Genomic DNA, 17,348 nt, shown 5'->3' on the forward strand with positions numbered 1-17,348 from the left:
CAATCCCCTGTCTTTTTCGGAACTAAAAAGAACCTTGAGTAAGTTCCGGATCCTTTTTGGTCCGCCGGGACTGGCTGAATGACTCTTTTTTTGAGCAGCTTTGAAATTTCTATTGCTGCTTGACCTTGCAGACGAGGTGGCACATCTGCAGACCTTCTTTGTTGGGGTGGAGTTGACATAAGGGGTATTTTGTATCCTCTGGTTACAATGCTTTTTACCCAGGAGTTTGAGGTGAGAGTTTGCCAGGCCTGTGGGTATAAAGCCAAGCAACCCCCGACTGCCTCCAGAGCAGGACAGTCGGGCCCCCATTCAGGAGTGCTGGAAAGGCTTACCAGGGATAGTATCCCTGTCGCCCTGGTTTTACGGACCCCCTCTGCTGCCGGGGTGGCGTCTTCCATGTCTGCCCCCTCCTCTGCCTCTGGGGGGGGGGTTCACTCTGTGTGGCCTGGAAAGATCCCTGAGTTCTACGGAACCACATTTTTCTGCCTCGTTGCCCTTTGGGGTACGGTCTGGATGGAAAGAAAAAATGGACTTCGACAGCAGACAGAGTCTTTCCTTCCTGCTCACACCGAGTTAATGTCTCTTTCACTTTGGGCCCAAAAAGACTGGCACCATCAAAGGGGCGTGAAAGAAGACTTGAAGGCTTCCGCAAAAGAGCACAGCCGCATCCAGGATTGTCTTCGTAGAGCAATCGCTGAAGCTGCGGCCCTACTCGACCCTTCAGCCGCATACGAGATGAGCCTCATGGACGAGTTCACTACGGAGGTAAGGGTGTTAAGTTGTGCTGTCACCTTATCTGAAACAGCAGCATCTGTGTTACCCTGGAGAGTATCTCTCAGCTCCTTGATGAGATCCCTCTGTAGTCGTGTAAAATGCGTCAAATAGTTTAGCGAACGCATGGAAAAAGTCACTGAACTAAATATGCGCTTCCCGTATCTGTCCATAGTCCTAGAATCCTTATTAGGAGGATGAACAGAAGAGGAAGACTCCGACATCTCCTTTTTAGTGGCTGCGGCCACCACCATAGCGTCAATGGGGACTCCTTTTGTGAGATAGGTCTTGTCCTGGGGAGCAGTAATAAATTTACTTGGTTTTTGAGGGACCGGTTCCACTGTGTCCAGTGTCTCCCACGCCCTTCGAGCAATTAAATCCATTAACTCATCGAAGGGCGGAGTAACCCAGGAGGTAGAAGGTTGAGCACCAAATGCCTTCAGCAACACTGACTCGTCCTCAGTGGGGGCTAGGGACTGCCAATCCACCCCTCTGTTTTAATATCTCCAAGATGTCCGCAAATGAGACATCCTTGGAGGGGGATTTTGGGGACCCCTCTGACGCATCCAAGTCAGTGTCAGAAGTTAGAGATTCCTGTGGGGAGTCTAAGTGCCTCCTCTTGCACAATCTTTTCCTCGGGACCTCATCGGAGGGATTCGGTGAGGCCTCCGAGGAACAGGGGGCATCCTCTAGGGATGGCTGAGACAATGGTGCTCCACGCTTTGGATGTGTCGTGGGAACAGAAACAGAGAGCAGCTCCTTAAGGGAGGGAGAAGACGCGTCCGATGTAGTGGTTGTCTGTGTAGACAAAACCTTCCTCATAAGGTCAAAAACCCCTGAACCTTGGGTTGAGGACTCCCCCGGTTCCGAAGAACATGGAAGAATCCAAGACATGGGGCCCATGGGTCTCAACCCCGAGGACGGAGCCGAGCCGATCTGCGCTGAGGCCCCGAGAGGGAGAGTCGGAACCGAAAGGTCGGTATGACTCTCGGTCCCGGAACCAAGGAGAGATTGTCGACTCCGTGACTCGCCTGTCGGTTCCGATGGAGTCGAGGTAAATGGTGTTGATCGTGCAATGGACGGTTTCGGCACCGAGGGCTCCACTATCATCGGCTCATCCTCTTCCGGCTCCGAAGACTGGATGGGTCTCGAAGGAGGACCTGTTGGAGATAAAGGAAGGCCTTCTAGTTTCGACACCAACTGGGAGGAAACTGCAATCAATTTGGAAAAGGCCGTGTTCTCCATTAGTTTCTGCACGACACGATCCACATCAGTATCAGATAATGGTCTGGAAGATCGGGTCGAAGGGGCCGAAGATGGCACCGACCGAAGAATAGACGGTGGCGGAAGTTCCGACACCGGTTCCAAGACCTGGGGCTCAGTGAGAGACAAACGTTCGACACTCGGCCCCGAAGTCTGTGGCACCGGCGAACGAACTCTAGAAGATGTACTCGGAGCCGATGACATGGGCTCCGACATCATCGACCCCTTCGAAGACTTAGAGGTCTGGTCAGACTTGTCCAAGGCCTCTCGGAAGGCAGGCTTAAGAAGCCCCCTGTCAATAAGTTTCCTGCGTCTATCTGTCATGACCCTCCCACTGAAGGAATGGCAAATAGAGCAATCCTCTTGCAAGTGGAGAGGGCCAAGACAGTAGACGCAGGAAGTGTGGTTGTCAGTGATGGACATTTTCTGTCCACACTGACACCTTTTGAAACCTGACTTGGCTTTTTCAGACATAACTTAAAAAAGAGGTATTTAAAGTTTACTAGTTTAAGTTTAAAAGAATTTACAGTTAGGTAAGGGTAGGCCCCAAAGGGAAACCTATAAAAAAACTAACTATAATATGCACACAAACACACACTATAGTATAGAAATATAAAATATAAAATATTCACAAAAAACTATGAGAATAATAACTTTTGAAGAAAAAAGAAGAAAAAAGGCTATCTTATTTGTCTAACTAAATTTCTGGTCCGCGCTCTCTGTAGCGATGTGATCTGTTGCAGCGGCAAACTAGATCTGAGTAATGGCAGGGAGGATTGTGGGGATATAGCCTGGTCTCGAGCTTCTCTTAGATGCAGAGCTTTGCTATGCGGCCGACTCTGAGCCGAGGATCGGCTCCGAACCCGTGTGTAAGAACAAACGGCGAGATTGAACACTCACATGCATAGTTACCAGAGGCTACAACATTCCCTTCATCAAAATACCACCCAACTCCAAAAAGCTCCCAGATGTTCCACCCAGTCTGCGAGACCAGGCAACCGTAGAGATAGGAAGGTTGCTCGAAAACAGAGTCATCCAACCAGTCCCGGCGGACCAAATAGGATCTGGAACTTACTCAAGGTTCGTTTTAGTTCCAAAGAAAACAGGGGACTGGAGGCCAATTTTGGACCTCAGCAAATTAAATGCCTTCGTGAAAAAGGAAAAGTTCCACATGCTATAAACTGAAAAGCAGTTTTGCCCACTGTTAGTTGCACATGGATGGTCTCTGATGCTTCGTGCAACACCACTAACCTGGAGGTGTGGGTATATTTGAATGAATATGAATACTCCCCCTGTGGTTCGGTCCAAGTTTTGGGGCCGAAAAGCATGATATGAGGTATAACCTGGTAGTGCTGGGGTGCTGTCTGGAGCCTTGAACCAGGTTTCTGTCACTGCACAGATATCGATGTTCTCCATACTGAGGAGGGCTTTGAGTGCGTGCATCTTGAGGTTTAGACTTCTGGCTTATTCATTGTGTTGTCTATGGCGGTGGGTTTGTCTTTTGAGCCTTGCCTAAAAAAGGCACTATGGGGGTGGCAAGAGCCTTTGCCAGTATCCGAAAGCCCAGGGGTCATGTGAAACTCCATTAGTGTTCATTTCTTGTCTGTAAATATTTTTTGCTGTTCATAACTATGTACCCATGCATTCATGTGAAACTCCATGTTCTCCAGTGCTATGCATGAAAATGGTCAGTTTTGTTCAGTGTTCTATCCTGTTTATCAAGGAAAGTAAAGAAAACAAGCAAATAAAATATATTTTTTTTTATGGTCAGAATTGGGTTGTACTCTTTGTGTGCAATGACGGCTTTTAACAAACACCATAGTAAGCTTTTTTTGAGGAACAAGCCCCCCCCTACCTCATGTTGTAGAAGACCCCCACACCCCTTGACAATTCCATGGTTGCAGGGGAAAAGTGCATATTTATCTTGTGCTGAAAGTGGCTTTAAGCAAAATGGATCCTGTTTCATCAATCCATCCGAACTGACAGGTACTGAGCCACTCCTCAGATTTGATCTGGTCATTCTTCAATGCTGTAGTGTCTCAAGCTCCTTCAAACTTTCCCACAATTCCTTGTGCACCTCTCTTTCAGATCTTATTTGTGGTTGCCATTACTGGATTGTTTTTGTTTGCCAGCAGTTAAGTACTTTAATTTTTCATATAATTATTTAATCATTTCTGCTGATCTTGCTTTTGCTTATTTTACTTAGCACTTGTTGTTCGTCTTCGTTCGTTCGTTACTTTACCTTCTTCAGCATTAGTCATTGTTTAATGCTTTCTTCCTCTTAGCTATTAAAAAATGGCATTTGGTAGAATATTTATATAGTGTTGGTGTTAGGATTTCTTCAACTGCTTATTGTAAAGTATGTTTTTCAGTATTTTTTCCTTGTTATTAAAATGGATAAGACTTTTAAGAAGTGCTCCAAATCTACCTGTTCGTAAACCCCCTTTTCCCCATTTTGCACATAAGGTCTGGGTGTCGCATCAGCAGTGACCATCATCTAGAACCAATCTTTGACACAGCCTGGTGACTACCCTGCTGGTGGTCTTTTCATGTTGTATGTACACTAGCACCTATGACTAATTTAGTCAGTCAGTCCACTGACTAAACAAGAGCACTTGGAGAAAAACCCACATGAACTCATGGAGAACATGCAGAGTCCAAACAGATGGCACCGCAGCCAAGAAGTCAACCACAGAACCTCTTGCTGTGAGGTGACAACACTACCCATTGTGCCACTGTTCCTCTACCACAAGTGCTCCAGCTGTGGACATAAATTTCCACTTCTGGATGCACATGATCTTTGTGTACTTGGTTTAGGTCCTGAACACCTGAACGTTGAATGTTCTTTTTGTAAGGGGTTTAGCCCTCGGTCCATTGCTGACAGAAGAGCCAAGCTAATTGTCAAAGGAATCCTTTCTGCTGATTGAGTAGATAAACCCAAAAGGAAGAGCAGCAAATAAAAGGAGAATGAAGGCGAGGCAAGGAAATCCAGAAATGTAGAGCAAGCCTCCGCTTCATCTCTGGGGTACCAGAGAGAGAATCTTCCCCTTCCTTGACACCATGGCAAAATCTCCCATCTTAGAAATTATTCTGATTAGAGACAAATCTTCAGCTAAAACTGTAAATAGTCATCAGAGAAGGAATTGCCATGATTTTTTTCCTCCAAGCCACCACCTACCTCTTCCTTGAAGTCGATGGACTCCATCAGAAGCAACTTAGGAACAGATGATGAGGGTTTTTCCAAAGATGGAGATGAAACTGGCCTTCATCCTATTCCTCTATAGTACCAGGGCAAATAGGATTGGCCCTCACAAACCTCTTTTAGCTCTGTCCCAATGCCCGTTCCTGCATCAACAGTTTAAGAGCTGTTTTTTTCATCTGGAGCTTTTCACATTAGCACAGTTAACCATGTATCTGTTCCGGTGTCAGTATTTTCTGTTGTGACTCACTCCACCCCATCCCCCTTCCTTGCCACCTGTCACCTCTACTTTGGCAGAAGAGGAGTCTGTTCTGAGGACTGAGCCCTTGACATGGACAGATTCTGGATCTACCTGTGAGGTTATATAGATGATGATGGCCTCTTCCTCTTTCAGGCTGTTGACAGAGGTTCTACTAGTATTGGCTCCACCCAGAAATGCTAGTCCTTCAGCTCTTCAACCCAGTGATCATGGATCTCAGGGACAGAGCAGGGCTGGTCCTTTGGAGATTTGGAGTAAGTGTGATCTGTCTCTTCAGTTGAGTCTGAATAATCAAAGCCAGAAGTCCCCAGGAAGAGAAAATGTAAAAGGAAATGTGTACATTTCCCTTTGGAGTCCATTATATCTGACACTGATTTGGATGAAAGAGTGGACTCCCCTGGTCTCCTCCAAGACATCACATTTGACGACGTCTTGAAGTTAGTGAAACAGGGGATTTTAGCCGTCCGACTCACCATCTCAAAAGGTGAGTTATTGCTCTGCCTTTTCTACCTATTGGGTGGTCTCTCCAGTAGACCATCTTATTGACTTAGTTTCCTGTCATGCCCACCTGGTGACCGATACAGCAGAAACCATTCCAAGGAAGCTCAGTAAAGTTTTGCATCTCCCAAAAGATAGGCATTACTGGTCTAAATGTCCTTTGGTGGACTCCATGATTGTAGCAGCTGCTACAAAGAATTTGTGGAGGAGTCTTTGTCTGTCTATCCCCTCTAGTGTGATAGAATGGGAATGTGTCTATGCTTTGGGCACTTTTATCATGAGAAGGTTAAACTGTTCAACCCATATTAACAGATTCCAAAGGGACCTAGCCAAGCAAGCTATGGATACTTTGGGTCAGCCCATGACTTGGGATTGATTTAAACAAATGAAGACTACCCTGACTACCATACTTATCACAAATTTCTCCATGCATCTATACCATAATGTAGCTGATGGAGTAGTGAGGGCAGCATGCACTGGCATAACTTTTGACCACCATGCTTAGCTCCAAATGTGTAATTTTTTGGACAACCTTAAGTTGTCCTTTACTAATGCCCCATTTGATGGTTCCTCACTCTTTGGACCAACTGTTAAAGTCAATGAGGTGCGAGCAAGAAGAGAAGATGCTGTCTGCCATGGAAGTCAAATTTGAAAACCCTCAGAGATCCTTCAGCAGAATTCAGAAGTGTTCCATATCTCTGTGGTTTTAGAAGTCCCAGTATCAGTCCTTCGACTCCCATTCTGATAAGGGTGGCCATGGCAGAGGTGGCCCCTTTAATGGATGTTGGCCACAAGGTTGGAAGGGGTCTGCAAAACCAGGGGGACAGTGAACCTTTCTCAGGAAGTCCAGATCAGCACCCCTTAAGGCTTGATTGACTGTCCATATCAAAGATATTTGGGGGGGGGGGGTCATGGCCATCACACAAGACAAATGAATGTGAGAAATCCTATCCAGATCCTATACCATACCATTTTTCCCCAAAGGCCCCAACATCAAAAGCTGCTACAAGTGGTGGTTTAGGAGTGGCCTGTCCTCCTTCAAGAAAAACGCCTTGGAGGTACCACCAGACCAGAATGGGTTAGGATTCTTTTTCTTCCTAAGACAAACAAGGAACTCAAGCCAATACTGGATCTCAGTGACCTAAACCTTTTCAGACGCAGTTCAGAATAGTCACTGTGTTGACGAGTTTGTCCTTCTTCAAAGCAAATGACTGGATGTGCTCCTTAGACCTCCAGGATGCCTACTTCCATGTCAAGATAAGGAGGTTTCTGCACTTTTGAGAAAGAGACTATCATTACCAATTCAGAGCTTTGCCCTTCAGTCTGACCACAGCTGCCCTCGTTTTTTAGTAAGTGCACGGCAGTGGTTGTAGCCAACCTTAAAAGGATCAGTGCTCCCATACCTAGATGATTGGCACCTACCTGTAACAACCATGACGTCCTTACTAACAGCCAGAGATTACTTTTTGCAACTCTGGCTATCCTTAAGTATATTTATATACTACCACAAGTCACAGCTTCAACGCCAGGAACAAATTATTTTTATAGGCTGGGATCTGGACACAGTCTCATGTCAAGTTTTCCTCACCCCAGAAAGACTGTACCTCTGTTCAGCATTCAGTTTGAATCCCTTATTATCAGAACCCTCCTGTGACATTGATCCTAAGAGTTCTGGGAATCATGGTAGACACAATCCTCACAGTTCATTATTCTAGATTGCACATGAAAATTCTGTGTGTACTTGGTGATTGCAACTAAGAGTCATCTAAACTGGTGGATAATATCCTTCTTTGTTCAGTCAGAAGGTGGATGGTTCAAAGAGTTTAGAACCAGAGTTCAGTCTTCACATCAAAATCCTGGAGATGATAGTGATCCTCCTAACACTGCAGGAATTTCTGCATCTTTTGCCTTCAGTGGTGATATCCATAGAAATAAACAATATGTTCACAGTCTGGTATATCAAACAGGAAGGAGCCAGATCTTATCCCCTTTGCAAAGAGGCCGTGCGAGTATGGCAATGGGTGTTGAATTCGGGTCACCCTCTAGTGGCAACACACATTTCAGGGCCATGTAGCTAGTGGACAGGCTCAGCAGATAATGCCTCATGTGTGGTGCATCAGTCTGTCAGTGGCTCAGAAGATATACAGTCACAGTGACAAGCTTTGCTGCAACTTGTTTGCTTCTTGGTAAACCAGATACAGAAGCTACTTCATCCTAGTGCACTGATGGCAGCATTACCCTGGCATGCCTTAGTCAGTCAGTACCCCCATGGATTCTTCTCCTTTCCCCTATTCCCCTGATAAAAATATTCCTACAAAAAGCATCAACTTGCAAATCACAAGTAATTCTTATTGATCCATACTAGCCTGGTATCCCTTGAAATAAAGGTAAAAATAGTCCTCCCACCTAACCTCAAAAACTTTTAAGAACTTCTCTAAGGTAAATTACCCCTGTTAAGGGACAACGTAGCTAATTTCCATGTTCCCTCAAATCCAGAAAACAGAAACCTATTCACAGGCGTACACAAAAGCCCTGTACAACCATATATACAACTGCATAGAAAGAGCAATACCAAACCGAAATAAAACCACAAAAACAAGCCACCCTGGCGGACCCCTTTTTTGATAGGTTGTACAACAAAAGAAAGAAAATCCTGTCAAGAAGAAAGAGGAAATGTGCACAACAGACAAAATTTCCTCTCTAGTCTAAACAAATGAGTCAGGGAACTAGTCAAGTCTCTGAAAGCATACTTTGAGGTAAAAATAGCCTCCAAAGCTAAGGTTAACCGTAACACATTTTTCAATTATGTCCACAATCTTAAGGGGCAACACCCAACAATGTCTGGAATTAGTTGTAAATGCCATCACATATACTGAGCAAGAAGATACAGCAAATCTGCTGGCTGACAAATTAATTTTAAATTTCGCCTCCTCATTAGCTCCAGTTCTCTCCGAAAGAATACCCTCTACCACTCCACCACCAATTATCACCAAAGAACAGGTTGTCACTGCACTTTGTAAAGCTAAAAACATGGCTTCAGTGAGGCCTGTCAGTATACAAGGTTGCCTCTAAAAAAGCTTAACTTAGAACTTATCAGGCCCATTAAGATCTCTGTTTAACCACAGCCACCAGACTGGCTTTATCCTGATAGAGTGGAGGACACCATCAGTCATCCCTCTGCATAAATGGGGGACTGTTTACTGACCCAGGAAATTACAGACTCATAATTTTGACTAGTCTTACATTTAAGGCCATGGAAAGAGTATTCATGGACCTGATAAATAATGACATAGGAAAACTTCAAACACTGGACCTGACCCAATTCAGCTTTGGCAAGGGCAGGTTCCCCACTCAGATATTATAAATAATCTCACAAAACTGAGCATAAATCCCTATGTCACCAGATGGATAGCCAGCTGGCTCACGGATAAGGTACATGTGGTTAAATTGGGTGAATCCAGATCCAGGAAGAGGCCAGTTACTACTGGTTTGCCACAGGGCTCAGAGCTATGGCCACTCCTGTTCTTAATATACTTCTCTGAAGTCAAATCTAATGTGGAGGGCCTCTGGGTGACAGTTTGCTGACGACTGCAAGCTGGAAGTAATCACTGAATCCCCCAACAATGTAGGAATCCTTCAGGAGGGTCTAGATCAAGTCTAGATAATCGGACTTCCTATGCAAGAATGTAATGCACATTCTAGCCACCTCTCGGAAGCAATCTACTCAGATAAATGTACAAGAGTAAATGGAAATTTCTCTATCTGGGTCTCTAGTCAAAGACTTGTACAATACTCAAGTCTCTTTTACAAATGCCTTATAATTTTTATCTACTTTGTTTGAAGCAGGCTGTAGCTACTCCACCATTAAAGTGAAGCAGGCTGCCATCTTGAATCCGGATACTAAAACAAGAATTTAGCTTCTCTCAAAGGGGTGCCCCCCAAATTACTGACCCTACTCCACCTTGGCGAGAGAGATATATGTCTCAGAGATTGCCCCTTCTTTGGAATAGGCTTCCTATTCATGTTAAGCAGAGCCCTTTTCAAATACAATTTGGATCAATGGACGGGTAATCGAAAATTCACACCTGGGGTAGACCCCATGTCCCTGTAGACTTTAATTTAGTCCAGGAATCACTGATAGTGTCCATTCAAATCAGTCTCATTTGCAGACTACAAGTATTTATTTTGGAAAATTATTTTTATGGGGGCTATTACATCTAATAGACAAATTTCAGAACAACATGCCTTGTCTAAATTGCACCTTACTTGGTATTTCATAAGGAGAGAGTCAACTTAAGAACTAATCCATCTTTTATTCAAAGGTGGATACCAAGAATAATATTAACCACTCTATTCATTTTCAAGTCGTTTCCAAATTATTCCAACAAGATTACTACCTTTTTTATACCCTAGATATCCACAGGCAAGTCCGATTCTACCTACACAGTACTAAAACATTCAGAAAGGCACCCAGTTTGTCTTCTTTGCCCTGAATAGATTGGGCTCCAAGGTTTCTAAACAAACGCTATCAAGATGGCTTTCAAAGTGTATTTCCTTTGTCTACTTTCTCAGCAATAAGAGCTTAAGCTTAAGATTTAAGGCTCATTCCACAATATCTATGGCAACTTCTACGACCTTTTTCAGGAATTCATCTAATGATATCTGTACAGCAGCCACATGGTTTGTTTCACACCTTTTCCAAACATTAGAAACTAAACATATAATTTCTAGAACCACAGCTTCCATAGGAGCTTCAGTTTTTAATGATATCCTATCTTGATTCCACCTGAGGTAACCGGTAGCTTGGAATTCTGTCCCGCTTGTTGGATCAGATGGACTGATGAAATAGAATGTGGAAGTTATACCATATCACTGGATCTTTTTCATCCAAGTCGGTCTGATATGACATCCCTTCCTCCCGCCGTCACACAACCAAATTGTCAATTTCAGCTTTTTATCATTTTCCATTGCTGTTAGTCTAACACACTTAGTCACTAAACAACAAAATTGAAATGAAAGGGAGGCACACAGTGGATTGTGGGAAAGCTTGAAGGAGCTTTAGACACTAGAGCACTTGTGAATGTTAGGATTGGCTCCAAGGAATAGTTTGCTGTGCAACAGTCACATCAAACGGACTTGGTTGAAAAGGATCCAGTATTGTGGCAATTACAAAACAACTTTTTTTTTGCAGTATTATCAGTAGACAAAATCCAAGTCTATTACCTGTCTGGATCCTTAAATGATCTGCATCTTAATTGTCAAGTATGGATTACTTTCCCTCCTAGTACTTAAGAGATGCAAGGTGTGTTTGAGGTTTGGGAGCCAGCCCCCACACTCCAGGATCAGGAGATAAAGTGAGCTTCTCTTTGAATGCATCACCACCAGATGTAAATAAATAGGAATGCCAAGACCTCTCTTCCTCCCCATCAGAGAATCTCATCTTTTATTTTTTTCAAACAAGAAACATCTTTATTGAATTATCACAACACAGGCATACATTTATATAAATTAAAACAAACCATGTTGACATATTTTCAGTTGCAAACATTGTACATCACGTATATTCTATACAGTCATTGTCAGTCAAACATTACATAGCTCATTCAATTCCGGCCTTCCCTTAAACCTCATTCATCCTCCAAAACATTATTCTGCATGTATTGTTCCCACAGTTCACATTTTTTCTATGTAATTTGCGCCTGCTCTGTTCTAAAGGTCCCACTTCCAGTTCTTTTATCTCTGTTACTATACAGAGAATCTCATCTTTGAGAGTTTGCTGAAGATGAGGGAAGAAGAAAAATAATTATTCAGTAACCATCCATGCCTTTTCCACAAAGAAGGCTGTAAGAGTAGGAAAGGGCTGTAGAATAAGTCTCTTGGAAAGAATTTTCATTGTCAAGCACATTTTAAGGATCTTTTGAGTGCAGTGTTGACCACAGGATCTTCCACCCTTCCCATCAGGAGTGTTCTTGGTTAGCAGGCACACCCAATCCAGACAACACCATCAAATCAACTGCACTTAGGCCAAATCCTGCTTCCCAGTCCATAGAGTTCTGCCCTCTTTAAAAAGGAATCCAGATGCTGAGGATCTGTTTTGGAAGAATGTGATTGCATGCATTGAGTAGCCCATGGCTCTACAAAAAATATGAACAGCAGGCACCGGTATTGTTACACATCTGCATAGCAGGCTGTACCCAAGACCTTCCTCTGAACTTATCAGGGCATCCTTTGTGGACATTCCCTTCTTGGGGGGGGGGGGGTGGAGCACTGTTTAAGCACAGTGTGGATATGTAGCTGGAGGAGGACAAAACAAGTCCAGGATTTCTCTGCTGCTGGGGTAATTTTACCTGCTCTCTCTGCATTCCTACTATGGAACACACAAAACCCAGAGATGACCATGAGTTTGCAAGTCTCAACAGGACAAATAGCAGCAGCAGGGCCACTAGAGCAGGGACCATTAACATGAGTGTTATGACATGTTTCTGGAAGGCTAGCTGAGATCTGACCAGAAATGTTGATGATGTTAAGACATTATTTGGGTGTTTTGTGGTAAGTGGGGACCAGCACCTGTTGATTAGCAAACTGGGATAGTAATTTTCAGAAAAAGGGGGGACATGAGTGTGTTGTAATTAATAAGCAGTTATGACTCTTGGTCTTGTTGAGCAAATCTATGCCAGGGTGATGGAAAAGAGATTTCATGCAGTAACCAAGTGTCTGATTCAGGATGAGTGATACAGGTGCACTTCTGGCCATAGAACAGAAGATGAATTGTTTCCTTCCTCACAGATGTTCAGGATTGTAAGAGTTTGTAATTTGTATATGTGCTTGTGCAGCTGGAGAAGGCATAGCACAGTGCACCCCAAAATGTCCTATGAGAGGCTATTCAAGAGTGAGTTGGCATGGCTACTGTTCAGTCTCTGTGTTTCAGGAATTTAAGTTGTGGTCATGTTCTTAGCATTTTTTCAGGGTGGCCATAGAACCCCCCCCCCCAACCTGTTTATGATTTTCATAATGGGCAGCATGGTGATCCATTGGAAAGATCCCTGCTTCACAGTTTCAAGGTCAGGATTCAGTCATGCCTTCTGGCTACTACTTGTGTGGAGATTGCATACTATCTCATGTCTGCGTGGGTGGTCTCTGGGTACTAACCAGGAACAGATCAAACAACAAACTAACAAAAAACTGCCAAAGGAAGAACACAACTACTCCACTGAAGGCTATTTAACTGTTTTAATAAAATAGTAAAAGGACACGAAGTGAAGTGCTTTTCGTCCAGTCAAGTGACTGGACTTCTGACAAAATTACAGTCACAAGACATCTTTTAAATAGCTAAAACATTCCCTCCCAATTAGTGATCCACCAATGAATTGTGGCAAAGCACACCAGATTTTTAAAACGTAACACAATTTCCAACTCTTAAGTAGTCAAATATTTAAAAATGCAAATATCTAAATATATACAACTAGACGGTATTCACTAAACACTAGTCCTGTTAGGACTACTTAAATATACAGCACTTTAAAATAAAACATCAGGTAAAACAAAACATATAAAAAATGTGCAAAAATAAATATGAACACTGTAATGAATAATACTGACACCTCTAATTGTTTGTATCCTAAAATACACAGCATCAGTAACTGTTAAAAAACTAACTATGCTGATAATGACAAACAATTACCTTGTAAGGCTTCTTAACTTCAAAATACATGTGATTGAGATAATTTAATTCAAACTCGGCTGTCTACAAGAATTTATCCGTAACTGCCATAACAGCTCTTTCTTTTACAATAGTAATGAAAAAGAGCCCCCTTTAATGTCAGGTACGACCTACTCGATAACCATAAAATGAAATACATGGGGTGGGTTACCGCCACAGTGTCTTGCCAGCACATTCTCTGTTCTACCTCTACTAATACTATAGGTATGTTCATACACCGTATCCCTCAATTTCCTGTTGGTTTTACCGACATAGAATGCTGAACGTGCTTGACACTGTGCTAGATAAATCAGTGATTTAGAATTAGTTAAGTATCTCATCAATTCTAAAAATCCTGTCTCTGAAACTAACAATAAATCCTATTCTCTATGTTTGTCCAACTTGTCCATCCCTAAGGAACCCGACTACATCAGCATTAACAGATGTCACTGGGGTACCACTGATGCTTGTTACTTGTGTCACACCTAAAATGGGTCTATAGGTACCAGTTCTCCTTTTATACTGTACCTCACCAGTTAATTCCATAATTCTTGATTCAGGGTACCTCCTGTGTAAAAACATCTGTTTTAAAATTTCACATTCTTCAAGAAATACCTCATCATCAGTGACCATTCTTGCTGCTCGCACTAACTGGCCCTTAATTACCGATCATCTTTGCAATGGGTGCGAGCTTGTAAAATGTAGCATGGAGTTCAAATATGTTTTTTTATGGTACAGCCTTACAGAATATTGCTTCCTAGTTCTATCTTTCCTAAGGTCCACATCAAGATAAGCAAATCTTATCCTCCTGAAAATTACTTGTGAACCTCCATAAAACATACTGCTTCAGTGGCTACACTAAGTTGTCAACAGATTTGTATGTTGTGTTTAACATTGCCCTTGTGGCCGAGGTATACCTCTCAACTGCCAGATGTTCACAGAATATCCAGTTTTTTGCCTTATATGTTCTCAGTCTTTCTGTCCTTCGTAACATTTGTGGTTTTCTGGCATATGATTGAGGATTGAAGTCACTAAATAATATCAGACATTTGAGTTTCAGACTTCACATCCTTCAGAAAATGCATGCTATTACAAAACATTTTAGTGTATCAACTTTCTAAGCTTGTAAGAGCAGTATTTAAAAACTGTTCTTATTTTTGGACTTTGTCCCCCCATTGTTTTTGGCTTTGCCCAGATTTTATGCAATTACTGGTTAAGAGGTATGGGCCAAGGTCATGTCTGGAAAGGGTCTCTGGACCAGACCACATACTGGTTAAGAAATGCTGAAGTGAAAAATAAGCAGGCTGTTGCGGTGCCTGGAGACTGTCTGGTTTGGGGATATTAAGACCACTGCTTCTTTTTTTCTGATAATAATGTTCCATTAGCCTTAAGTGATTGTGATTTCTAGCATACACTAGAATGATTTGCTGCCAAGTGTGAAGCACCTTGGATGCAGTACAACACATCCAAGTTCAAGGTCATGGTCCTGTCTTGAATAAAAGAGTGGGTTGTTCTCTGCAGGTGAGTGGGTGAGCAACTGCCTTAAGCCAGAAGAGTTTAAGTATCTTGGGGTTTTGTACATGAGTGAAGGTAGTAGAGATTGAGAGACTGACCAGTAGACCGGTAGTACTGCAGGCATTGTACCAGGCTGTAATGTTGAAACAAGAACAAGGTCACAGCACAAAGCTCTCAATTTACTGGTCAGTATTTGTCTTCATCTTCATATTTGGTGATAAGCTTTGAGTAATGGCTGAAAAGAAGAAAGTGCAGATGCATGCAACAAAAAAGAGGTTCCTTTATAGAGTAATTGGACTCTCTCCACAACATAGTGAGGATCTCAGAATATAACCCACACTTCTACAGGTTGAGCAGATGCAGCTGGTAACATTTAGGCATCTAGTGAGGATACCCCATGAATGCCTCCCACTGGAGTATTTTGGGAGGAGCAAATGAGGCAGACTGTAATGTTTTTGAAGATTTTCTCTCTCATCTTGCCTGAGAATACCCAGGCACTTCAGAGGATGAGCTGAAGACTGGGGACAAGGTATGCTGGTCTACTTCAGTCATCCTGCTATCACCAAAACCCACACCACGATAAGAGGTTCCAAAAATGGTATGATGGATATTGTTCTTAATGTTACAGTATTAAGATGTCTTCCTTAAACTGCCTTAAAAGACCGTCTTAACAGCTGAAAAGGTAGCACACTTGCCTTTGGTGCTGGAAGATCAAAAGGTTGTGGGTTCTATTCCCAGACCATGTAGGTGGATTATTTTAATTTAGCACAGAGTGTTAAGGCTGTGAGCTGTTAACAAGTAGAGTTTGATACTGTCAGCCTTCACTTGCCTGCCATGTGACCTTGATCAAGTCACTTAACCAGACAGTGCTTTGGGGCAATTGGGAGTTTGGGCTGGGCTCCTCAATGGTCTCCTGGATTACTTGTTTAGTAGTTATATCAGTGAATCTATGAACTAATATTCTGACTACTCAGTGGGAGTAATGAAAATAAGCTGTTAGCAAATGAGTTTTTATCTTCTGAAACTTTGAATAAGATTTGCAACGCTGTCCTCCTCTGACTTTTTGTCTAGTTTATATAAGCCCTCCAGGCAGGTGTAGAAAATAATGTTAATGACATCTGTGTGCATAGCTTTTTTTTCTATTTTATTTACAAATTCTGGGAAAAAATAATGATTTATAATGAATACATATAATATGTTAAGTATGAACACCAGAGGGCTTTTATTTAAGCACTCAAGTTGTCATTGTTTTAATGATCTAGTTCACAAATTCACAAAGTTCCAGTTCTGTCCCTTACCATTTAGATTGGTTCAATATATTTTGATGTGTTAGTTTGCCTAACCGGATAAAACTGCTGTCTGTATTTTCAAGAGAGACTGTTAACAGTTTTGGGCAGATATTTAAATTTTTTTTAATTTTGCAGATATGAGAAGAGGCTATTCTGAACTGCAAGAACATCAGTCATCAGAAAGCCATGCTGTTAGTCCTGTTATTCAGTAGCTGCACTGACATCCATATCAGTTCAGCGGCACATTATACATACGCTGTATATTCATGCACTGCTGTTGAATAAACCCAGCTTCCAAAAGACAAGTCAGTTCCACTGGTCTTCCGGCTTTCAAAACAGAAATCAATTCCACTGCTCTGTCAGCAGTCAGTATACTGAGCACAACATGCACTGTAATCTTAAGAGTATTTGCACTGGGATTCCAAGTGCGCAAATGTCAAAACTTGAAAATATGGCTTCTCAATCATGTGAAAATAATGCATGCACAATTCATCAGGATATTTAAATGATCTGCAGACTACACTGGAACTGTGTGTTGATATCAAAGAAGGTGTGATATTTTTCATGTTCTTAAGAACATAATAAAAGTTTTTCAATTTAAACAGAGGGAGCATTTTATTTTAATTTTATCTTAGGACAATTTTTCAAATTTCTGTCTCTTATCTGATTGTCCAAGTACAGATTTTTTTTGTTAGCCTAAAATGTACTCGCATAAAAGGTTTCAGTTGCATGGAAAAGTGCATTCAGAAGATCGCCATATTGTTTCCAGCCGAGATACCTCTTAACTTTGTGCAACGTTTGTGTATTAATGTCTTTAAGTATCATTTATACTACACTAAAATATCAGTATGCCCT

The 17,348-nt window shown here is 42.4% G+C and overlaps 1 protein-coding gene across 2 annotated transcripts in view; it reads left to right on the forward strand.

Moving 5' to 3' along the window:
- IMPDH2 (inosine monophosphate dehydrogenase 2) overlaps positions 1–17,095 on the forward strand; it is a 1,061,056-nt gene extending 1,043,961 nt beyond the window's left edge. For both annotated transcript variants that reach the window (XM_044078743.1, XM_044078744.1), the window contains one exon: positions 16,629–17,095. In XM_044078743.1, coding sequence (XP_043934678.1) covers positions 16,629–16,650 — 22 coding nt within the window. In that variant the 3' untranslated portion in view covers positions 16,651–17,095. The remainder of the gene's footprint in view (positions 1–16,628) is intronic.
- The last annotated feature ends 253 nt before the right edge of the window (positions 17,096–17,348 follow it).

This window comes from Protopterus annectens, chromosome 7.part1 (genome assembly GCF_019279795.1).
Source record: "Protopterus annectens isolate FY-2018-M chromosome 7.part1, PAN1.0, whole genome shotgun sequence".
Taxonomy (NCBI): Eukaryota; Metazoa; Chordata; order Ceratodontiformes; family Protopteridae; genus Protopterus; species Protopterus annectens.